This window comes from Phacochoerus africanus, chromosome 1 (assembly GCF_016906955.1).
Source record: "Phacochoerus africanus isolate WHEZ1 chromosome 1, ROS_Pafr_v1, whole genome shotgun sequence".
In the NCBI taxonomy this organism is placed as follows: Eukaryota; Metazoa; Chordata; class Mammalia; order Artiodactyla; family Suidae; genus Phacochoerus; species Phacochoerus africanus.
The window spans coordinates 45,659,016-45,683,158 of record NC_062544.1 but is presented as its reverse complement, the minus strand read 5'-3'; the positions used below and the strand labels follow the sequence as shown (position 1 = coordinate 45,683,158).

General features: G+C 39.5%; 2 protein-coding genes across 7 annotated transcripts in view; one reads left to right on the top strand and one right to left on the bottom strand.

Annotated features, from left to right (window-relative positions):
• CDC20B (cell division cycle 20B) overlaps positions 1-23,098 on the bottom strand; it is a 55,147-nt gene extending 32,049 nt beyond the window's left edge. For all 3 annotated transcript variants that reach the window (XM_047760749.1, XM_047760835.1, XM_047760912.1), the window contains exons 1-3: positions 22,873-23,098; positions 22,532-22,594; positions 501-720 (exon numbers count right to left, since the gene is read on the bottom strand). In XM_047760749.1, the coding sequence (XP_047616705.1) occupies positions 501-720; positions 22,532-22,594; positions 22,873-22,935 (346 nt within the window). In that variant the 5' untranslated portion in view covers positions 22,936-23,098. The remainder of the gene's footprint in view (positions 1-500; positions 721-22,531; positions 22,595-22,872) is intronic.
• On the top strand, positions 10,025-15,756 carry GPX8 (glutathione peroxidase 8 (putative)). 4 transcript variants are annotated; one of them, XM_047761119.1, is made up of 3 exons: positions 10,025-10,288; positions 11,070-11,273; positions 15,183-15,756. In XM_047761119.1, exons 1-3 carry the CDS (start codon positions 10,126-10,128, stop codon positions 15,344-15,346), a joined length of 531 nt encoding a protein of 176 aa, XP_047617075.1. In that variant the 5' UTR covers positions 10,025-10,125; the 3' UTR covers positions 15,347-15,756. The 4 variants fall into 4 exon arrangements, with proteins under 4 accessions (XP_047617075.1, XP_047617216.1, XP_047617144.1 ...); XM_047761188.1 differs by having other exon boundaries at positions 10,129-10,288; positions 11,012-11,273; XM_047761036.1 differs by having other exon boundaries at positions 10,129-10,441; positions 11,012-11,273.
• Positions 23,099-24,143: the final 1,045 nt, after the last annotated feature.

Below are 24,143 nucleotides of genomic sequence, written 5' to 3'. Positions count from 1 at the left end.
TGGTGTAGGTCGCAGATGTGGCTTGGATCCTGTGTTGCGGTGGCAGAGGCCAGCGGCTATAGCTCCAATTAGACCCGTACCCTGGGAACCTCCATGTGCCGCGGGAAGCGGCCCTAGAAAAGGCAAAAAGACAAAAATAAAAAATAAAAAAAGATTTTTGAAGGAATATATCTTTTTTTAAGATTTCAAAACTGGAGTTCCCGCCGTGGCGCAGTGGTTAACGAATCCGACTAGGAACCATGAGGTTGCGGGTTCGGTCCCTGGCCTTGCTCAGTGGGTTAACGATCCGGCGTTGCCGTGAGCTGTGGTGTAGGTTGCAGACGCGGCTCGGATCCCGCGTTGCTGTGGCTCTGGCATAGGCCGGTGGCTACAGCTCCGATTCGACCCCTAGCCTGGGAACCTCCATATGCCGCGGGAGCGGCCCAAGAAATAGCAACAATAACAAAAAAAGACAAAAAAAAAGATTTCAAAACTGTCCCTTGGCATTTCTATTACCTCACCTGGACTCAAGGTCTCTTTCTCAGGAGTCATCCTCAGCACAGTTTCTGTGAAGTCTGTGGTTGAATGCTCTTCGCCAAAGGAGTGGGCTGCCACATCCCTAGTTTGGCTTTGCCGCCATCTTGTGGTAATTGGGCTACTGGCAACAGGAACCTCAGCCGATAGTCTCTTGGCAAAGTTGCTCTTGAAGTTAGAATATGTAGTATTAACTGCATCAAATACCTATTTAACAACAAAAAGATCTGTAGTTTGTAGTAGCCTCAATGATACACAAATTAAAATTCCTTAAAAGAATTATAAACAATTCATCTAATGCAACACAAATAATACATATATATGACATTTTTAATTTGGTGACTTGGGAGGCTATTATTTTATTATATATTTATATATATAATAAAAGTATATAATTACACATTTTAACAGCTATATGTATATATACATATATATGTGTGTGTGTGTGTATATACACACACTCAGAGCTTCTGCTCTAGGGTCTCAAGACATGCCAAAGAAGTTTAGAGAGTTATCACGTCTATGCATATTACTATTACATACAAATATAAAATATGAAGTTGAATAACACTATATATTGAACATAAAAGATGTTTATATAAAACCATTAAATTTCATAAAATCAGGAAATAAACAGCAACTTCCTAGTCATATCCCATTTCACAGATAGGAAAACTGAGGCCTAACTTGTTCAACATCTGTCCATCGTCTCTGAGAAACAGCAGGACTTTGATATTTACAGATCCTTTAGTGGTGAGCCATGCCGTGTATCTATATGAAGTTAAAAATGCAAATGACAAAATTAATTTATTTAACAAAATGACAGGTATGTTAGGTTAAGATTGCTTATGGGAATGCAAATGGTACAAAATGGTTCTGCTTCTCCCTGACTAATGCAATAATGACATAATAAAGATATAATAGGCATCTAGGTCTTAATCCCCAGAACCTATGAACGCTACCTTCTAGGGAAAAAGAGCTTTGCAAATGTGATAAATTAAAGATCTTCAGATGGGGAGATCATGTTGGATTATCTGAGTAGCCCCTAGATGAAATCACATGTCCTAGAGGGAGGCAGAGGGAAATCTGACTACATACAGAGGAGAAGGCACATGACCACAGAGGTAGAGGCTGGAGTAACGCACAACCAAGAAATGCTGGTTCACCAGAATCTGGAAGAGGCAAGGAATGGCTTCTCCCCTAAAGCATCTGGAGGAGGCAAGTCCCTGCTGACTTGGCTTCTTCCAGGGAAACTGATATTGGACCTCTAGCCTCCATAACTGTAAGAGTATAAATGTGTATTGTTTTAAGTCACCAAATTTATGGTGATTCATTATATCAGTCATTGGAAACTAATACTCAGCACTTCTTGTGCTTCCATAGCTCACTGTGTGTGTTTCCCATACAGCCCAGTCATATTTTATTAATATTAACAGCATGTATCAAGCCCTCAATATGTGCCAAGCACTGGGATAAATGTATTGGAGGAGTTTTTTAAATTTAAACGTTATCACAACGCTATAAGATCGGTACAATTATTACCTTCAGTCTCCAGAGTTGGAAAGAGGAGGTTACTAGATTTGAACAAGGATGGCTTGAGCAAAGATATAATGCTGATAAGTAATGGATCCAGGAACCAGGCCACTGCACACAGTTGTACACCTCACTGCCTTTATGAAAGGCAGCCCCTGGAGCATGAGGTACACATGTACACAACCTCACAATCCAACCAGGGCAACCCAGGGTTTAAACTCACAAACAGATTCGGTCCCTATGCTTTTAGCACCTCTATTCATGCTGTAGTCTCAATGTATGTGTTCTGCCCCACCACCACCTCCAAAAAATCATGTTGGAATCCTAACCCCTAAAGGGGATGTGTTAGTAGGTAGGGCCTTTGGGAAGGGATTAGGTCACAACGGCAGAGCCCTAATGAATGGGATTTATGGCCCCCTTATAAGAGGCCGCACAAAGCTCTCTAGTCCCTCCCCCATGTGAAGGTACAAGAAGAAGCGCCTTCACCCGACCATGCGGGCACCCTGCTCTCAGGCTTCCAGCCTCCAGAACTATAAGAAATAAATTTCTGTTGTTTGTAAGCTACCCAGTCTGTGGTATTTAATTATAGTGACCCACACAGACTCTGATGGCTCATATTCCACTTTTCTGATTATTTTTATGTATTCCTACTATTATAATATCAATTCCTGAAGACCAAGGACTTCACCTTTTCTCTTATTATTCTCAGAGTATAGGACCTTTATTGGCATCTCGGGACTCCAGAATGAGTAAATGAACAAATCTCTTCCCCTAGAGGCAATTAATCCTAAAAAGGCACAAGGGATTTAAGAAAGAATCCAGAGGCAAGGAAATAAGCTATTTTCTTTCTTTTCCATTAAGAAGCATGATTTTCATACTGGATGAGGTGTAATAAACATTTCTACAGAGACTGGAAATTGAGATAAACTAAACAGTAAGTGTTTATCTGGGCATTATAAATAAGTTCAAGTCTCTAGGGCCAGAAAAATGAAACCTCAGAACACTGACAACACTTCCAGAACAGACACTGATTAGTGATCTATGAAAAAACATGACAAATGAGAAAAATGCATCCCCCTAAATTTAGATAGACAAAGTTTTTCATATTTTTTCCATAGGAGGGAGGATCAAGTAACTAGAAAAAAGTAGTTTGCAGCCAGTGGCCCAGATGGCAAAGTCTTACTGGGTCTATATTAACCTGAATGAACCCCCCATGATGTAATGCAGGGTTTTGTCCTTCACCTGATACTGTTCAATTTGTTATCAGTGGTTTGAATGGAGATTTATTTATCAAAATGTCTTATCCTAAGCTGAGAAAGAAGAGAGTCAAAATACTTAAGGACAGGAATAGAATTTAGAATAAAGTCTGGGACAAAGATCAAAATCAGCAAAATTAAATTCAGTAAGAATATGCAAAAAATCTAGCCATTTAGATGTTTTTCATTGCATAGGCCTTACATGGGAGACAACTGATAAGAAGTTAAAATGACTGGCAGATTAGGCAACCACCCCCAGAATATGAGTCAACCGTGTAATGTAATTACATTTTTCAAGCAGCCCAGTTTTAGGTCTCATTAGGGGGGAAACAGTGTCCAGAACAAAAGCCAGCAAAACCTGATTATCTCTGCACAGATCAGAATTCATTTGGAGGAGTTCTCATGGCTCAGAGGTAACCAGCCCAGCTAGTATCCATGAGGATGCAGGTTTGATCCTTGGCCTTACTCAGGGGGTTAAGGATCAGGCATTGCCGTGAGCTGTGTTGTAGGTTACAGACCCGGCTTGGATCCTGTGTTGCTTTGGCTGTGGTGTAGGCTGTCAGCTGCAGCTCTGATTCAGCCCCTAGACTGGGAACTTCCATATGCCTCAGGGTTTTTGTTTTTTGTTTTTGGCTTTTTATTTTTTTATATTATTCAATGAATTTATTACATTTATAGGTGTGCAGTGATCATCACAACACAATTTTATAGCATTTCCATCCCAAACCCCCAGTGCATCCCCCCAGGCCCCAAACTGTCTCCTTTGGAAACCGTAAGTTTTTCCAAGTCTGTGAGTCAGTATTTGTTCTGCAAAGAAATTCATCCTGTCCTTTTTCAAGATTCCACATGTAAGTGATAGCATTTGATGATAGTGTCTCATTGTCTGGCTGACTGCACTTAGCTTGATAAATTCTAGGTCCATCCATGTTTCTAAAAATGCCATATTTCATTCCTTTTAATGGCTAAGTAATATTCTATTGTGTATATGTACCACATCTTCTTTATCCACTTCTCTGTCCATGGACATTTAGGTTGTTTCCATGTCTTGGCTATTGCAAATAGTGCTGCAATGAACTTTGAAGTACATGTGTCTTTTTGAGTCATGGTTTTCTCTGGATAGGTGCCCAGGAGTGGGATTGCTGGATCAAATGGTTAAAAAAAAACAAAAACAAAAACCTCATCTGGACCACCATGGCCAGTCTCAGAACAATTTTTAGAAAGAGATGGACAAGCCAGGATTCAAAACTTGATTTTATTTGGAGGAAAGAGACTGCAATGATAGGAGGTCAGGAAAAACAACGTAACAGAGTGACCCCAGGGTGTCTAGTCTAGAGGCAAAACATTTTGTATTGTTCCCTATGATGAAACTAGGACCCATGCATGGAAGGATTCAGATCTGTATTCAATACAAAGAACTTCCAAAGAGTTAGAAAGCAATGGTTCATAATATCTTGAATATATAGTTCTCGGTCAGCCCCTCCACAAGGAACATAGAGTTTATAATTGTACAGATAAACATTTTTAATAGTTTTGTATTTTGATTATTTTGATGGGCATTGTTTAATGTTTTAAATTTTTCTTTTCTTTTTTTAGGGCTGCATCTGCAGCATATGGAGGTTCCCAGTCTAGGGGTTGAATCAGAGCTATAGCTGCCAGCCTGCGCCACAGCCACAGAAACACCAGATCCAAGGCACGACTGCGACCTACACCACAGCTCACTGCAAAGAGGGATCATTAACTCACTGAGTGAGGTCCAGGGATCAAACCCACATCCTCATGGATACCAGTCAGGTTCATTATTGCTGAGCCACAAGGGGAACTCCTAATGTTTTAAATTTTTTAATGTTGATAGAAAGCTTTCCCTCATAAAAATTAATTTGAGTAAAATAAGTGCCTCGATTTGGACCCAAAAAAAGCTAAGTAACAAACAAATGGTATGCGGACAGAGCAAAAATCACAGAGGTGGCATGAAAATGACCGCAGCTTAGGAAATAGTGTGTAGATTGTGCTATTTCATCTTCAATGTTTTTAAACTTTTGTTCCAGGATCTATCTCCTGCTGAGGAAATGCCTGTCGCATAGTTTTAAATGACTCAAGTATTTATTAATAGAGAGGAAGAGGAAGATAAGGAAAATAAGACAAAGAAGGGAAAAGGGATGAATGACTTGCTACTCCAAGCACATCAGTGTGGCTTGTTTACCTTTAGAGTTCACATCATATTGACACTAAATCGGGAGGAATTCAGGGCACCAGGGCCAAAAAATAAATAGAAAGGAACCTAGAGAGGTTAAAAATAAGGTCAGGAAGTAACAAAATGAAACAACTTGGAAAATAGAAACATATGTCTAGTGGTAAATAATCTGACACACAAATATTCAATAAGGGGGAAAAATCTGGACATTCCAAGGGAAGACATGCTGATGATGCCAGGGTCTTTCTGGAACCTCAAGGCAGAGACAAAAAGTAACAAAGATAGTCCATTGGCTCTCAGGCATGTCCCCCCAATACCCCTTCCTTAGCTTCTGAATGTCTGCCCCCACCACTACCACCACCAGCACAATGCAGCAGCATTCTGTCCACAAGATATTTTTAATTCAGGACCTCAATATTATTTCAAAGTAATTATGAAGACCAAAATGTTTATCTTCTCCTTTTTGAACCTCCAGTGCCTCCTCATCCTAGGAAGCAATACGACCCAAGCAAAAACTTACCAAGATCAAATATACTTTATTCTGCACTACCAACACCTGCCACTGGGGGCTCCAGAATGTCTTTAGCATCTATCCCTTCCTTTCTATCTTACCCAGCAAGCCTGCCTTCTTTAAGACACTGTCATGTCTCAGCTTAACTTGGTCTGCAGACTCTGACCTTTTCCAGATAATGTCAGTACACATGGCCAAGTTTTTGGTGGATGTGCTCCACTCCCTCCACTCCTCAGTTCCTTGCAGTGATTTCTTATAAAACTAAATGTCTCCTGATGAATAAAACTCTTTCACCAGAGTACTACAGTGATCTCACCTATCACATTTCCTTCTAAGTAAACATATTTTGTCTATTACAAAAGTAGTTTAATGTTATTAAAATGATTTTGAGGATGAAGTTGTAAGTCCCAAACTCTAGTCTTGCTTGTCCCACTTACTAGCTCTGTGATCTTGGGTGAGTTATTAACTTCTTCCTATTTCAAAGAATTGTTACATGATATCTATAAAGAGCTTTATACCACGCATGATTCCCTTTAAAATAAATATATGACTATTTTATATATTATATATACAAAAATAGCTTCCTAAAAACATGTTATTTATGTATTTCTGGGACTTGTATGTAGTATAAAGCTCTTAAACTAAGTCGTCCCAGAGTTCCCGTTGTGGCGCAGTGGTTAACGGATCCGACTAGGAGCCATAAGGTTGCGGGTTTGGTCCGTGGCCTTGCTCAGTGGGTTAACGATCTGGCATTGCCGTGAGCTGTGGTGTAGGTTGCAGACGCGGCTCAGATCCAGCGTTGCTGTGGCTCCGATTGGACCCCTAGCCTGGAAACCTCCATGTGCCAAGGGAGCGGCCCAAGAAATAGCAAAAAGACAAATAAATAAATAAATAAACTAAGTCATTCCTTTAGCACTTAGTTATTTGCTGCTCTATAATTGCTCCCTCATTTCATGTGCATTTTGTACCCAAAATTGATTTCATACTTGTGTGAGGCTGCCTCCATCACTTACACTTTATTGTATCTTCTACAGTACCTGAGTTGTTTGATTAACTGAGTCAACAGCTTTATCCCATTCTTGACCCAGTAGCTTCCCTTAACCTTGCCTTCAACCTCATCAATCTCTTCCTCTCCTTTAAGAAGCCTTTCTAGCTCTTCCGAAAGAGTGCTGATGGGTTTTCTAATATATGATCCCCTATGCAGAGAAATTTGTAATGTTGATTTACTAATAGTCTGAAGATGGTCTTAGTATAGACAGAACATATAGGAAATGATGGCAGATAACCAGAAAGCTGAGAGGTGATGATTATCAAAATATATACAGAGAAAGATTCTCCCAAATGAAGAAAACTTCTAAGGTCCAAAATCTGTGTTCACCACCATATAGGGTGGGAGTTCCCCAAATGTTGTCTTGAATGTTTGGTTAATAGGCCTGTATGAATATTTATATTATCATAAATATATATGTGTGTGTGCGTGTGTGTATATATATATACATAAATCTCATGCTCCTAAGCCTTAAGAATTACAAAATTAACAAACTGGCTCTAATTTCATCCTTGACAAGGGATTTACTTAAGCTTTCAAAGTAGTTTTCATATAGAGCGGATTTTCTTGTCAAACCTGAAACATTAGGTCTGCATTTAAATGTTTTATTTCTGGCTGTAAAAACTGGCTCTATGGCTTATACAGCCACCTCTTGCAAGTTCATACAGCAGGATATTGGCGTTCTCTAGTGCTTTTAGCTCTGGATCACTCAATGAGAGATTCTTTACTTAGAAAACAATGGACCAGAAGTTACCATAATGACTTTATCAAAACAATATCACCCTATAGGGTCTCGCCTGGGGGTTGGTGAGTCAACATCCCCCCCTCTCAAAGCACAGTTATAATGGGATGAGTTTACATGATTCACAGCAGATTCTGTGAATTAACTTTTAAAGCCATTTGCTTGAATAGCCTGAGGAGCTAAAGTATCTAATGTAGACCCAGAGACACAAAACATGTCTACTATGGAAGATAAAGGGAAGCCAAAGAAACTTGTTGCTCTGCAAACCAGAAGAAGACTGAGGTCTAAAATTTCTCAAGCTTAAATGTTCACTTGAGTCGTGAGGGGATCTTGTAAAAATTCAGCTCCTGATTCAGAAAGCCTTGGAAGGGCCTGGGATATTGTGTTTCTAACAAGCCCCAGGTGACAGCAGTGCTGCAGACAAGACTTGAAGGAGCAAGGCCAGAGAATTTAAGTTACTTTGCGGTGTTTGGGTGTAATATAAACACAGGGATTTTGACTTTTTCCATAACTCAGCTTAAGAATACCAAATTAAAATTATTACAGTTAAAAAGTGGTAGTGTAGGAGGAAAATGTCCCAATAAAATGTAGAAAGGAGAGACCCCAGCCATGATGACTAAGCAAAGTCTAGCCAACTGCCCCAACCAGTCCTCCCCCATGCATCTGCTTCCGCATCTACTACCTTGCCTGACGTCACTCCAGTCCAACTAGTCAAGCTTGGACCCGGAAGACGTAGCCCATAAAAGCCTTGTGAAACCCTTCTTCCGGGCTCAGACTCTGGAGAGCGATCTCGTCTGAGCCCGCCGGCATAATAAACCTGAGTTCTCCAACTCTCTGAGTGCTCGCTTGGTTTCTCGCTGGGTAAAAGAGCTGATCCACTATGGCCACAGAGCTACTGGAGCTGGTACGCTACAGCCACGGGGCTGTCGCCAGAGCTGATACGCTGCAGCACAGGGCTGCTGGGTATCTGCCGTAACAGTAGAATACATTTTTGTGTATATTTTCAATTTTTACTAGAAATTATAAGGGAAAAGTTTTCTTTTGCATCCACTCTTATCAGGCCCCAAGAGTGGGAGGGAAGTGGTTTATGGTCTGCCAGGTTAATGTGCCTAAGCTGTGGGCATTGCTCAACAACCTCCACACACAGACACACACACACCTCAGAAGCAGGGATGGGAGCAGAGCTAGCAGCCTCCTTAGCAAGCTTGAAAGCTCTAAAGATCTAACAAGGATGGGAAGGGACTCTCTCAAGCTTCTCAGACTTCCCTAGCACTATCTGGAAACTTACACACACCAACAGTCAGACCCTAGAGGAACAAAGCACCTTTTTTTTCAAAACTTGCTACATATCCTGAACAGGATATTTTCTAAGGTAGCTAAAGGAACCATAGATTTCAGGATAGGCAGCCCTCAACTCCCTTTCCATGCATGCCCCTAAAGTTTTCAACAAAGTTAGATCTTCTGTAGAAAGCAACAGCCACTTGAAAAATAAAGATACAAAATGAAGCAACTAGATGATGCACCCAAGAAGGGGGTATAGAGTGGGGGTGGGAGTTGTGTTTGCCTTTTGTGTAGAAATATCTTATTTGTTAAATTCCTACTTTATTATAGAGTGCAGTATTTTTCCAGTGTGCAGCCCATTGGTGAACAATCATTTTCATGGGTCGGAACCATGCTGTTTTTAAAAATGCAATAGACCACAGGGCATCACAGCTCAAAGCAGAAGCACTGCTTAATGAAATGTCACAGTTACATGTGCCTGTGTATACTCATAAAGTGCATTTCTTTCTGTGCATCATAAGCAAAAATTTGAAAAATCATTGAACTATAGTTTGCTTTATGATAGAGGAGGGTTTTTTTTTTTAAGCCATCATTGCTTTAATCAATTTTTTGCTATATTCACTTAGCATTGACTTAGCTAGATGAGGTCAGAGCAAGTAGCCTTTTCAGATATTTCAGTACCCTTTCTACTCTTAATACCTTGAATTCACATAGCACGCTTAAGCCGTTTGAAGACTACATGCATATATATATATATATATATTAACTTCCTATAGAGATATCATATTAATAGACCAATTTAATCAATATTATGAACTATTGCTGGGTGTTATATATCCAATATTCCAATACATCCAGGCAATTGCTGGGAGTACCTCACAGTTTTCAAGTTACAAGGGCACCATCTTCTGGCAGAATATTTCCTTTGTTGGGGCTATCTTCAAGTGCTACCCAAAATGTCCCAATATTTTTTCTAGCAAAAATTGCAGCGGATATTCTCTAGAGCTTTTGACTTCATTCGGGAGTTTCACTCCATTCTCCATCTGAGGCATGACAGGCGCTAGTCTGTCCTTTCTGACTTTCCGTTACACTGAGCCGGTTTCAAGTTTCAGCTCCTCCTTGAATTCCAGCCTGTTGAGACGACACTCTGGAATCATCCAAAATGGAGCCTCTCACAGCCTACCCTTTAAGATGTTCAGGGCCCAAAGCAAAGGTATTTGCAGTTTTGCTGTCTATGGTTCTCTGTACAGTAATGCTATTTCTTCTACAACTAAAATTCCTAAAACCTAAAATCAACAGCTTTTATAACTTTGAAGTGAAAGATGCAAAAGGAAGAACGGTTTCTCTGGAAAAGTTTAAAGGCAAAGTAAGTTGCATCTTCTGATTTTTCTTTGTATTTTCTGTCCACGTTCTTATTCTCTTAATAGTCAATTTATATGTTTATAGTGTTATAATTTAGTCTTCAAAGTAATATTAGTATATCACGTTAGTATCTCATAGTATATTTCTCATTGATAAACTGATTATCTTAACTGCTTTAAAATGTTTTAAGTGCTGAAATAATACTTTTAAAGTTGTTTAGGAAATTCTTGTATTTAGTAATGTAAATACGTAGACATTAACAAGAGTATTAATCCATAATTTGACAACATTAAAAAGCACTCTTTCAATAATCATATTTTATCTTTTATTTAAAAATAAACTTTCCCTGAGTACCTGGGGCTTTCTTAATTACTGTGATCTTTTATTAGAGTTTTAACTCATGCATATGGGTTATGATTTTCAGTATTATTTGGTATATATAAAAATATGAAATAACCGTCTATCAAGGACTGTATTCCTCCAAAATGGTTTAGGATTTTAACTACTTGCAGAATTTTTTTTTAATCTTTTATTTGCTTCACTTTCCGGTTGGATTTTTTTCTTTTTCCGGGAGGTTGCACTAGTTGTAAACGTGGCTAGTGACTGCCAACTCACAGACAGAAATTACTTAGCACTGCAGGAACTGCACAAAGAGTTTGGACCATTCCACTTCAGCGTCTTGGCTTTTCCATGCAATCAGTTTGGAGAATCGGAGCCCCGCCCAAGCAAGGAAGTATTATCTTTTGCAAGAAATAACTACGGAGTAACATTCCCCATCTTCCACAAGATTAAGATTCTAGGATCTGAAGCAGAACCTGCATTTAGATTTCTTGTTGGTAAATATCTGCCTTGCCTCACCAATTTAATGTTTTTCATTGCTTTTCATTTTTAAAACAAATGTGCCAGGACCATACTTTCCTATTTCATTTGAAATGTTTTAGTGGGCAAGTTTTATAAAACTATCAAAGAGCTAGATTCTCATCCTTTGTAATTGTCTGGAAGTTAGGCTTCCCTGAAGTCAGTGTTTTAACTTCTTGGACAGCAAAATAAATCTACTCCGATGTATTTTATTCCTTATGATCATTTTCCTGAAGAATTTAAGATTGGTCATGGCTATTTTTACAATATATTACAATCCTCCTCTGTGTAACTAATATGTGGGAAAACGTCCTTCCCCATTATTAAAACTATACATCTCTCATGAATATTGCTGAGCATTTTTAGTTAAACTTCTTTGTGGTTAATTTTATGTCGCCTTCCTTATCTGACACATTATCCTCAAGGGTGAATAATATCTCAGTTTGCCAGGTGGTTTTGGTAAAATTCGAAACATATAGCTTGATTTTTCTTTTTTTTTTTTGGAGGAGGAGGGTAGTGTTAGGCTACCTCTGTAATTACGCTAGCTACAGAAATCTGTGTAAAATTTTTTCCAGCATAAAGGTAGTGTAGTATAGTAACAAAGAGTTGGTCCCAGTCTACATGGGTTGAAACCCCTGCCCCATTGCTTTTGCTGTGTAGCTTCAGGCACATAACTTCTCTGTGCCTGTTTCCTCATTTGTAAAATGACATTATCAACAGTATCTATCCCTTAATATTATTTGGAGGATTGAGCATGTTAATAATTAAAGTATTTATACACATAAAGTTACAGTGTGCCAGACACTATTCTAAAGTTCCCATGTGGCTCAGGGGGTTAAATATCCAGTATTGTCACTGCAGTGGCTCAGTTTGCTGCTGTGGTGTTTATTGGATCCCTGGTCCAGGAACTTCCACATACTATGGGTACAGCCAAAATGAATAAAATAAATAAGTAATAAAGGACATTCAGCTAACATTCTCTCGTCTTCCACATGTAGATGATATCCTCAGTTATTTTCACTGTAGCTAATTTGAATTTTTTTAATGATTTTTACTTTTTCCACTATAGCGGCTTTACAGTGTTCTGTCAATTTTCTACTGTACAGCAAGGTCACCCAGTCACACATACATATATACATTCTTTTTCTCACATTATTATGCGGTAATTTGAATTTTGATAAAACCATGACCTCAGCCAGGCAATCAAGCTTCTAGTCCAATAAACCAGTGAATGATGTTCTATATTTCATTTAAGTATGGAGATAGAAACTTGCAAAAATATTAATTCCTTGGGAGGGTCAATATACTGCCTAACACCATGACCAGCAACTGGAGTGAAGTCTTCATTCCTTTTATTCCCAGAGTACACTGAGGAAAGAAGAGCCAGAGCACTTGCCTTGTCATCACCTCTCAATCATAGCAGCCAAATACTTGGGTGCAATAGCTCCTAGATTCTTCCCCTTTCTTACTAAAAAAGCTTCTGAAACTACTTATCCTGTGTAATCACAAAGGCAGTAGTGGGAGTTCCCATCGTGGCTTATCCTGTGTAATCAGAAAAGTAGTAGTGGGCGTTCCCATCACGGCTCAGAGGTAACAAATCTGACTAGTATCCAGGAGGATGCAGGTTTTATCCCCTGGGCTCACTCAGTGGGTTAAGGATCTGGCGTTTCCATGAGCTGTGGTGTAAGTCGCAGAAAAGGCTCAGACCCCGAGTTGCTGTGGTTGTGGTGTAGGCCAGCAGCTACAGCTCTAATTTGACCCCTAGCCTGGGAACTTCCATATGCCGTGGATACAGCCGAAAGGAAGGAAGGAAGGAAGGAAGGAAGGAAGGAAGAAAGAAAGAAAGAAAGAAAGAGAAAAAAGATAGTAGTGATTTAAGGTTTCACTGAAGTTAGATGAAGTTCCAGAGACAAAGACTATGAGATGATTGCCAAATGAAAATTAGATCTTTTAAAACTGGCCAAAATATGACAGTAACAGATAATGTGGTCACAAATGGGACAGCTCTGTACAGGCGTGCAGGTTGTTCACTAAACAAGGCAACTAATTGAGGAGGCACATGAGGGGCTGAAACCCAGACAGGTGCAAGATATGTGCTGAGCGACTGCACCCACCTGGCAGGGTATCTTTTTCTAATTAACAAAAAGATGTTACACTGGCTAGAGAGAGCCCTGCCCTGATGGCATTATCTTTAAAAACACTTTTTCCATTATAGAAAATGGCTATTGTTCAAAATGATTTTAAGAAGACTGTAATTAATAATACGATTCTCATGCTGCATCATTGATGTTTGATCTAATTGGCAATACATTCTTTTACTGTAATAACCAATTTAAATGCTTGGCACAGTATGCAAAGCAAAGTACATATAAGTAAATATTAGGCTACTATTTATTTATCTATTTATTTGTCTTTTTAGGGCCACACCCATGGCATATGGAGGCTCCCACACTTAGGGTCCAATTGGAGCTATAGCTGCTGGCCCATACCACAGCCACAGCAACGTAGGATCTGAGCCATGTCTGTGACCTACACCACAGCTCACGGCAACACCGGATCCTTAACCCACTGAGCAAGGCCATGAATCGAACCTGCAACGTCAGGGTTACTAGTCAGATTTATTTCCACTGTGCCATGACAGGAACGCCTTTATTTATTATTTTTAACCTATTCTCCCATCTTTAAGAACTCTAGGCAGTGTGTTCCTTCTCCCTACTTCATCAGCGTTTTCGAAGCATGGTTAACACTTGTTTTCTCCACTTCCCTATCTCTGTTTCCTTCTTAGATCACTGTGTTTGGCTTCTCACTCCATGACTCTCCAAGCGAGCGTGGGTCCCCGTGCCTGTGACTTCTGCTCTGGGCCCTTCTTTTTCTCCTTTGCAGGGTCCTCTTTTCTATCCAACCTTAACTTTACTCATCCTCAGGATTCTGCTGCATCCACCTGAGCTCTTATTACTCTGTCCCCTTTTTCTGGGTGAACTCTCTCCCAAGCTCCAAAGCTGCCTTTGATGGGGTGCCCCAAGTACACCTGAATCCCCTCATGTACCAAAATGAACTTGTCATCTTCTTCCTCAGATCTGCTTGCTTTGCCATATTCTCTGTTTTAAGAGCATAAGCTCTATGGTAGGAAGGTCTAGGTATCAATCCCAGCCCTACTAGCCATGTGACCATGAATCTAGGCCTCCATTTTTTTCATCTGTAAGGTATGAATAATAATAATGCCCACCTCACAAGGTTGCTATAAAGATAAAAGGAGAGGATGCATTTAAAGTACCGAGCATATGTTACTAAGCACGTAATAGGAACTTGGTAAATTTTAGTTGTAATTATTTGTATTTTTTTCTTATATTAGTCAATAATGCACATAAATCCTATATCTATAAATAAAGTCCACATTTCTTACATAAATTAAGATGTAGCAAAAGTATGTTTAATTTCTCAAAATAATATGTTTAATATTCCTTACTAGTTTCAGCTAGGTAACATGTACTAATATTTAAAACACAGATACATTTGATATGAAAAGTAATCCATACATCCCCATTACCAAGGACCTTTAGAATATCATCTTTAAAAAATGTTAAGTTTTGCACTAGTAACAGAGTAAAGTTTCTGTGCTTGAGCTCAACAAATCTAAAAAAAACTACTTCATTTCACGATTCTAAGTCAGTAGCATCATCAGTGAAGTCACCAAATATATAGAAATCTGGCTACACAGACTTTGAGTTGCTTTGTTTGGGTGTTTTGCTCTTGGTTTGGTTTTGTTTTTGACAAAATGATAATCCTAGACTTGATTCTAAGGTTATCACTTAGGCAGATACTAATAGAAATAAAAATCTTGACAAAGAATAAAATTTTACTCATGAAAATATATTCTAATATTTTAGATTCTTCAAAGAAGGAACCAAGGTGGAATTTCTGGAAGTATCTGGTCAACCCTGAGGGTCAAGTTGTGAAGTACTGGAGACCAGAGGAACCCATTGAAGTCATCAGGCCTGAAATAGCAGCTCTAATTAGACAAATGATCATAAAAAAGAAAGAGGATCTATGAAAATGCCATCAAGCCATTCCAAGGCAATAGTTAGAATACAGAAATCTCTCCATGAGGGTTTGGTCCCATTTTAAATAGTCTGACAATTTCATGTGGCCCTGAGGGATGATTTTCCTTTTATGTTATCTTGCCAGTGAATAGTAATAAATGTCCCCAAATAGAGGTGCTACCCAAAGCAAAAATAAAAAGTAGCCAAAGACTCTAAATGAAAACCTGACCAGACTAAATAATTCAGAACACAGACACCAATATGTTTCAATAGTCTATTGTTTGACTTGACATTTTCTAGGATTGTACTTGATGGAAAGGCCAACACACTAGACCACTGAATTCAAGACATTGCGTGAAATTTCCAGAGTAAATGACTATTTTTATGTAATAAAAGAAAGTAAACATTGAAAAATGTGAAATATGTAGAGATTCTAATCCTTATGTATTTTTATATGTTTCATGCATAGGATTTTGTTTGTTTTTATATTATAACATTTGAAACATTATTTTCCAGAAGCAACACAATTCCATAATTAGAATACTAACAACTGAGTCAGTCTGTATTTCTGAGTGAAAATCCCAAGTGTAAGGAATAAGCCATGAGTACATGATCATTCAACTTGATTCCTTCAGATAAATTTTGGCTAATTCCTTACAGATTCCTTATGGATTAATTTTAGTTTTTAATCTAGTCAGACTAGGTAGACATTTGCAGAGAATTCAATGCTGCATCATCCTTGTGGCTGAAATAAGATGAGTCAACTCCAAACAGTCAAAACTCTCACTGTAGAAGAGGGAGAGGTGGAATTCCCATTGAGGCTCAGTGGGTTAAGTATTTGGCATTGCAATGAGCTGTGGTGAAGATTGCAGACCAAGTTGCTGTGGCTGTGGCATAGGCCAGCAGCTGCAGCTCCGATTCAGTCCATAGCCTAGGAACTTCCATATGCCGCAGGTGCAGCCCTAAAAAGCAAAAAAGAAAAGAAAAAAGAAAAAAGAAAAGGGAGTGGTTGCAACTAAGGAAGTCTAAGAGCCATCAGCAATCACTGAGCATTTTGACAGAGTCATAACGTAACCTTTTCTCCAAAGTCCTGAACTTTATGCTTTGGCACTGTTCTAATGACTGGCTAACAAAGAAACCTGCCAAATTGGTGAAAGTTAATTATTGTCCCATGAAATATATATTTATTTTATAAAAGAATTGAACATGAATACTGGAGAAAAAGATGTGAAAAAAGTCATGTACAATTTAGCTAAGAAAGAAGACACAATCTAAATAACTGAATTGGCTCTTCAATTCTGGTTTTTGCTTTTGTTTTTTCTTTTTAGAGCCACACCTGAAGCACATGGAAGTTCCCAGGCTAGGGGTCTAATCGGAGCTACAACTGCCAGCCTGTGCCACAGCCACAGTAACATCGGATCCAAGCCACATCTGTAACTTACACCACAGTTTGCGGCAACACCAGATCCTTAACCCACTGAGTGAGGCCAGGGATCAAACTTGCATCCTCACAGACACTATGTCGGGTTAACTGGCTAAGCTTCAATGAGAACTCTAGCTCTCCAATTCTGACCTGATGAAAGTGAAGATTCTTTTTTATGGTGAAATTGGTAATGCCATCTCAGTATATAATTCTGCAAAAGCATTTAAATTTCTTAGAGAAACAAAAAATATTACTTAGAATATCTTCCTCTTCAACCCACCAGCTCTGCATGCAGTTAATGAAAAGTCTGGTGGTGGTGAAGGTGTAGTTCCCCTCAGGTCAAGAGGATTGGCAGGGGCACCTCGAGAATGGCCATCAGCATGTGGGCAAGCCTCTCACCAGTGGCACAGCCTTGGGCAGTTGCTAGACAACTTTTCAGTTTCCTCACCTGTAAACTGGGGACGGGAGTCAGAGTGAAAAAAGCCCCTTCCAGCCTACCGAGGTGCCTCTAGTGATGAGGAATCAGTACTAATCTGGACTGTTGTTGAAGTGGAAGCCACCTAACCTGTCTGTCTATCTGTCCTTTGCAAGTTTGCCCCCAAAGCCTGTTAGCAGTTTGAATTCTGGGCTTCTAAGATTTCATTTAGGGCAATCCCTCCAACTGTTGTTTTCATGTGTCCCCACTTATGAATTCTGAGTTCACGGTGGTGCTGTGGGACTGCAGGGGTGCTTATGTGCTCGTATCAGAGTGTGAGCAGAAATGTATCTGCCAGCACTGCGGAGGCTACGTAGATGCCCCACTGCCAGGTGGATGGTAATGGAGCTGCCTTGGGGACCACCCAGACTGTCGCCGTGACTGCAGTTCAGATGTCCATCCTGCCCATCACCGGTTCTCTCCAAAGCTATAGAAAAGGAGGTTTTCACTTACATATCTCCAAACTTGGTTGCCTTTTTCAATAACCTCTACTATAGTTTGTGCTTGATTCCCTCCCTCCACCCTTCTGAGTTTGCAGGGAAGGCAGACAGGGATTTGGAAATGTGCCATATACGTGTCGGTCAGTGTTGTTTCACAACAACCAGGCTGTGTGCGGTGAAAGGGGGTACAGCTATTTGCTGATGTGCCGCCACCCATAACTCAAATGTCACGTATAAATACTGCCAGGCAAACACATGGAGAAAAAAAACTGCATCTCTCTTGCACTGAGCATAGTATCTTCTCTATCTCAGCGTCAAAAAGTCTGGGATGGGGGCTGCTATGGGCTGCCTGAACTGAGAAGTGTAACAGAGAAATAGCAGGCATCACATAAAAGAGTACTCAGCTGCCATCCTCATGACAAGGAGGACAAAGTCAAATGCTCTTTGTGGTTAATTCCTTGACTCGAAGTTCGTTTTGTTTTGTTTTATTTGGGAGATGGAGTACTTCCTACTAACTTACGGCAGATGTAACAATAGAGTGTTGGACAGTGGAAGATATGAATTTGCCTGAAATATTCCCTAAAAATTGTACTTCATTTTTGAAAATGCTTACGAATTATAGCATACCTATAGTATGCATATGTACATAAATGTTCTTAATGATTACAGTATATGTAGCATATGTACAGTGGTGACTGGTAGATGTTTAACAACCAACTCACTGGAGGAAGAATCCCAATGTGTAGCATTTGCAATTTCCATGGTGTGAATCCTCTCACAAGGCCAGTTTTAACCCACTTATGGTTCCCACAACTGGCTTGCAAAATCTCTGAAAATTTAACAATCATTTCTCACAAACTAAGACAGGCTGGATCCAGCACAACACAGTTTTTAAAATCAGACTTGACTGGAGTATCATAAGGATCTCCAAAGAGAAAAATCTAGGGGAAACACATAGCATATATACCTTATTTTTATTACATACTATTTTTACAGGTTATGTATAAATATGGACACATATGCAGTTACTGAATTATGAAACGCTCCCAACATTATAACTGTATAATCACACTAAAATATAATGAGCTAACTGAATTGCCTGCAGATAATCTCAAGTAAGAAAACCCTCTAGGAATTCCCACTATGGCACAATAGGATCAGCAGCATCTTGGGAGCACTGGGACTCAGGTTTGATCCCCAGGTTATGTCACAACTGTGGCTGGGATGTGATCCCTAACCTGGGACTCCTTATGCCGTGGGACAGCCTAAATAAATAAATAAATACATAAATAAAATAATGAACATGCTCCTTTAAAAAACAAAACACTCCAGCCAAAAATAAAAAGAGAAAGGCAGACAAAGTCTAGGAGGGAAAGCAAAAACTATTTCTCTATATTTCTTTTCTTTAAATGTATTAACTGTGTTTTAAGGCTGCCTGATATGAACTTAAAAGCCTGGGAGTGATCCCTGTACAAAATCACATTCATTCCTGATAACATGTTCCTCTGAAAGAAAAATGCCATGTTTGGATGGAGCCAACATATCTAATATAATAATAGTAATATGTCTTTATCCCTCAGCTTGACTTTATCTTCCCCAGGGAATAATAAAATCCCAGTAACTGTTACTCCTGGAAACTAACACATCACATTTCTTCCCACTCTTCTTCTTGAAGAGGGAAGCTTTCTCTTTGTGGGGCAGAGATGGGTAGAGAAGGGAAGGCCAGTTTAGAGAATCAAGGAATTAAGCAGTTACTTCCCCAGCACCAGCAAACAGCCCAGTGGTTGCCCCAAGAGAAAACACCTGACAGAAAACACTTCCAAACCAGCATTGCCTCCCTCCCCTTTTTTCAACCTCCTTCCCTCTTCTCTTCCTTTGACATCTCAAGTATGGATCCCTCTCTTTCCTTCTCACTCCTATGGAAACATTTTTTTTTTTTAATTTCTACATTCATCTGCCTCCTTACCCACTGATCCCCTTATTTCACTTTACTGCATTCCTTTCTTTCTCTCCTTTCCCATCATCTCATTAATAGAAACCAAACTATTCTCTTTATTGAGCATAAATGTTGGCATTTTATGTCTTGCTCTTTAGTTTAAAAAAATTAAAACACAAAGGACAAGCCTTCTAAATGTAGTAGGTTTTATTTTTATCAACAGGTTAATGATTTTCTGCAGAAAATAACATGTTGAAATTTAACCTCAAAAAAAAAAAACCAAACCAAGATGAAAACAGTATTTACAGGAAAGGGGTACTTAAACACAAAGATGCTGAAAATGGAATATTAGGCAGCAGCAAAAAGAGGATAAGATCTGAAAGTAGCAAAATGCATAAGACTCAAATTATAGGTATCTGTTTAAACCATGGATCTAGAAATGTTTATATTTAAATAAAGTGAGAAGATTATTTTACCAATAACTTATAATCCAATGCAGAAGAGAATGTGATATATTTTTCACATCTCATTTAGGGGAAAATAATTGACCAGACCACCGAAGTCAATTCCATGAACTTGCTGCAAATGTCTACATGACTACTCTGTGTATCTGGGACCCAGCACATATCTGTCGCTGCTCCATGGGTCAAAATAGCCTCCAAGGGAATAAGAAAGTATTTAAAATTATATTGTATGGTAAATTATTCCTACTTCACACACTAAATCTCGTGCTCTTTTCCAAACACTATACGCGTAGTGATTTTACAGAAAATGAAGACTTGAGATAAATCTTCCAAACAATTAAACAACAATTTCCTGCCCCCTAAAATTGATATTCAAGTGAAAATGTTTTAGTTGACTAACTCACGAGGAAAGTTACCTCAGTTCTCCCTTTGGCTGTACACACACATGGTAATTGAGACCTATCCTAATGTCAAAAGAAGAAAATGATCATCCAGAAAGAATATTAAAGACTTAGTTGAAAATTTGAGGAACATTTTAGGCTTTCTATTACAAATTGTTATCTTCTAAATTTTATATTTAAAATAAATATATAACTTTAAAGGACTTTAATATTGTCTATAAGTATTAGAGACTCCAGAATATTACCTGAAATTTTTAAAAATAATTAATTGGAGTAGTTTCTTCATCATTATAAAGCTGTCTATTGTATTATAACTGAATAGCGATAATAAGTATTATGGTAAAGAGGACAAAAGTACACAAAATACACACACACACATCACTTACAGACTGAATCATACTTTGATGTTCATTATATGCAATAAGACAGCAGTTGCATGTTAGCTGATGCTACTCATATACTCAACCAGCTAACAATACACTGCCAACCCATCACACACAGGTAACCAATGCACTTCGTTAACAAGAAGAATTTATCCAGAAGCAAGTGGCAGGGTAGTTGTGGCTGCTGAACTGATCCAAAGCAGCCAGCTAACAATACACTGCCTACCTGATTCAGGTCTCTGCTGCTTTTCATGGCCCATAAAGATTAAATTTGTAACTTGAACCACAGTGACATAACTTTCATCTTAATAGTCACATTGAAGAAAACTTACAGACAAAACTGTTCCTCCAAAAATATTATAAGAAATAAAACCAATATGTTTTAATCTAGTCAAAACTTAAAAAAAAAAACCTTTCAAAATACACTTAGCTTTTCCAAATTAAAGACTCAGCTATGAAAAGGTGTTATTGTAATACAAGTGAATTAACAAAGTTATACTTAACTACAGCTTTTCCAATTACTTGTATTTACTGACCAAAAGGCCAGTTGACAGTATTAGGTAGTGAAATATCTAGGAGCCATGGTAATACATAAGCTGGGCATAAGACAAATCTTCAGCTATGTTTAGGAAAAATAATTATTACAGTATTTAGGGATGCTTATACTTACACATATATGTCATGCATTTTCTCCTGCTACAAGAGATATAATCATTGCATTCTGAAAGTGTATTCTGAAAGTTATATGTTCAATTTATTGTATTGCCACTTAAATATAGAAAATTTTAACGAATATCTAGAAGAATGTATAAGGCTGGTGATGGATTTGAAATGAGAATCTCTGAGTAAAGGAATGTGAACTATTTAGCCTAGAGAGAAGCAAGATGAATAACGATAACGAGAAATCGAAAGCATATGAGAATAGTTTATGTGTTAAAATTAAGATAAGATCTTTGTATGTTTTATTTTCACACTGATTACAAGAGAAGCTAAAGTCGTTTAGGTTCGGACTTTCAAGATGAAAAAGTGCTATATAGCATCAACTTTTAAATTATTACCCTAAGGACCGTGGATTATATCACTTCTCCTCTTTACCACAAGATGGCCCCATTTCCATTTCAGGGGAGGGGGGCAAGTTTATGAGTGAGACAGAGGAGAGTGCAACTAGCAACTGTTAAAATGAAATTGTACAGCCAGCTAGAGATGCGCTGCCTATCTGACACATCCATGCTCCATCTTTTGCTGCCGAGGCAAAAATTAGAACGCACCATTCAGATACAAATGATTACCATTATTTGTCAGAGAGGGCTCTTCAGTTTCTTATAAAAATTCTTTTGTATATAGACTCTGCACTTAGTGATAACATGAGATTTTTAATTTTTTCCTATTTTCAGACCAACTCATACTTACAGCAAATATCTTCTTTAGCAAGAATTAGTTTGTTCAAGGTCATATTTAAGTCATAGAACTAGACCTACTGTATAGCCCGGGGAACTCTACTCAGTATTCTGTAATAACCTACAAGGGAAAAGAATCTGAAAAACAGATATATGGGTATATATAACTGAATCACTTTCGCTGTACACCTGAAATACACAACATAAATCATAAAATAATTTCAAAAAGAGAATTGGGGAAGAAAAGAAAGAACTAGAGCAAGCACTGGACACTCACCTTGGGAGAACCTTGACCTCTCTTCTGCTTCATGTCTTTGGCGAGCACCCGCATGACATCCTCCTTTGAAAATATAGACAATGTTTTGGGAGAGAAACTATTTAGGAAAATCATAATGTTAGGTGTGGAATGTCTCTAGATCCTTGTCAAATTACATTCACTTTTTAAGCAGCAAGGTACCTCTAAAATATAACTAAATTACACAGCTCAAATTACGATCAGAATTTTGAGTTTTGAACTACCTCTTAGTTTCAAATAAGTACTTTTAAAGGCGCCATCATCAACAACAACAACAAAACCGTTAGGGAGTTGGGGCGAGGAAACAAAAAGGCGTTGCTCACCCACAGCATCTCTTCTTCAGTTCGGATCCTCCTCCGGGCGGTGCGCTCCAGTTTCCACTCCATCTCTGGAGGACTTTGCCCTACCTGGATTGCAGCCTCTCCTCGACAGCTTTTGGTTCCCCACCACCCCCGGTCTAAGCCAGTCTTGATGCTTAATCGTCAAACCTCGGATGTCTTGTCCCCCAGGACGATCACATTTCATCCTTAACCTCCATTTCCCCCCACTCCTCCCACCTCACCTAGAGAGCATTCCCCAGGGTACTGTTTAAAAAGCCGGCTGGGCGGCAGCGGGAGCGGGAATCCCCCGCTCCGGCTTCTCATTGGCTGGCGCTGCGGTGACGTCAGAGCCCAGGAGGGATTCCCCCAGCGCGCGCCTCCGCCTGTCTCCCGCCCAGCTGCTGGCTGGACCCTGCAGCCGCCTGTTCTTTGTCCGCAGAGGCGCGCTATGGAGCGCCAAGCTTTGCCGCGAGCGGTGGCGGGCCTGGGCTGGGCCGGGAGCGGAGGGCAGGACAGCGACGGGAGGCGAGGGGGGTTGGCGGGCCAAGAAGCGGGTTCTGGGATTTCACGTTCTTTCCATTTTAGAAACAAAAATGTTTCGTAATAACGGGCCTTTTTCTCGGCTTTCACTTCTCTTCCTCCAACCCCATCGTCCTGCCTTTGAGGGATCGGAGAGGTGCAGTAACTCTGCGGCCTTTTCTCCTTTGGCGATGATCACCGTTTGCATAAGCTATTGATTTTAGGCGCGTTCCCCCAGCGTGTTCTTCATCTCTTTATTTTCAAATGGGCAAGATTTCTATGCTGATAAGAAGGGGGAGAATTGCCATGTTTATTCAAGAATTTCTTCTTTGCTCTAACCATTTGGGAATGGTCAGGTTCTCTCACTTGAGTTTCTGAGCTTTCTTCTCAAACAATGGTGAGAGTTGATGAAAGAGCAAGTGAGGGAAAGCCTGATAAGGAGTGAAGAGCTAGCAAGAAAGCTGAGCAGACTGGGGGCTAAGAGGTAAAGCAGAGGATGATGTTGGGGTTGGTCGAAGGAGGGGTTTGGAGGCAAATGACACGGAGCCAGATGGGCTGTGGAGCCAGAGCAGCCACACCTGAGCTGCCATATGGCGGGGTAACTGTCTGGGAAACCTCTGACGGTCTGGCAGCTTGCTTTCCCCACCTCATCACCTCCTCCCTTGTCTCCGCACCCCGCAATCCCCCCCGCCCCCAACTGACATTGGATTGCTTTTGCTCCTAATGAAACACGTGAATTTGTGTCTTTTTCTGGG

Excerpts from the sequence above, each read along its gene's own strand:
- GPX8 (XM_047761036.1), top strand. The coding sequence starts at position 10,238 with ATGGAGCCTCTCACAGCCTACCCTTTAAGATGTTCAGGGCCCAAAGCA. Across the intron at positions 10,442-11,011 it reads TGGAAAAGTTTAAAGGCAAA|GTTGCACTAGTTGTAAACGT; the intron begins GTAAGTTGCATC and ends TTTTTCCGGGAG. Across the intron at positions 11,274-15,182 it reads TGCATTTAGATTTCTTGTTG|ATTCTTCAAAGAAGGAACCA; the intron begins GTAAATATCTGC and ends CTAATATTTTAG.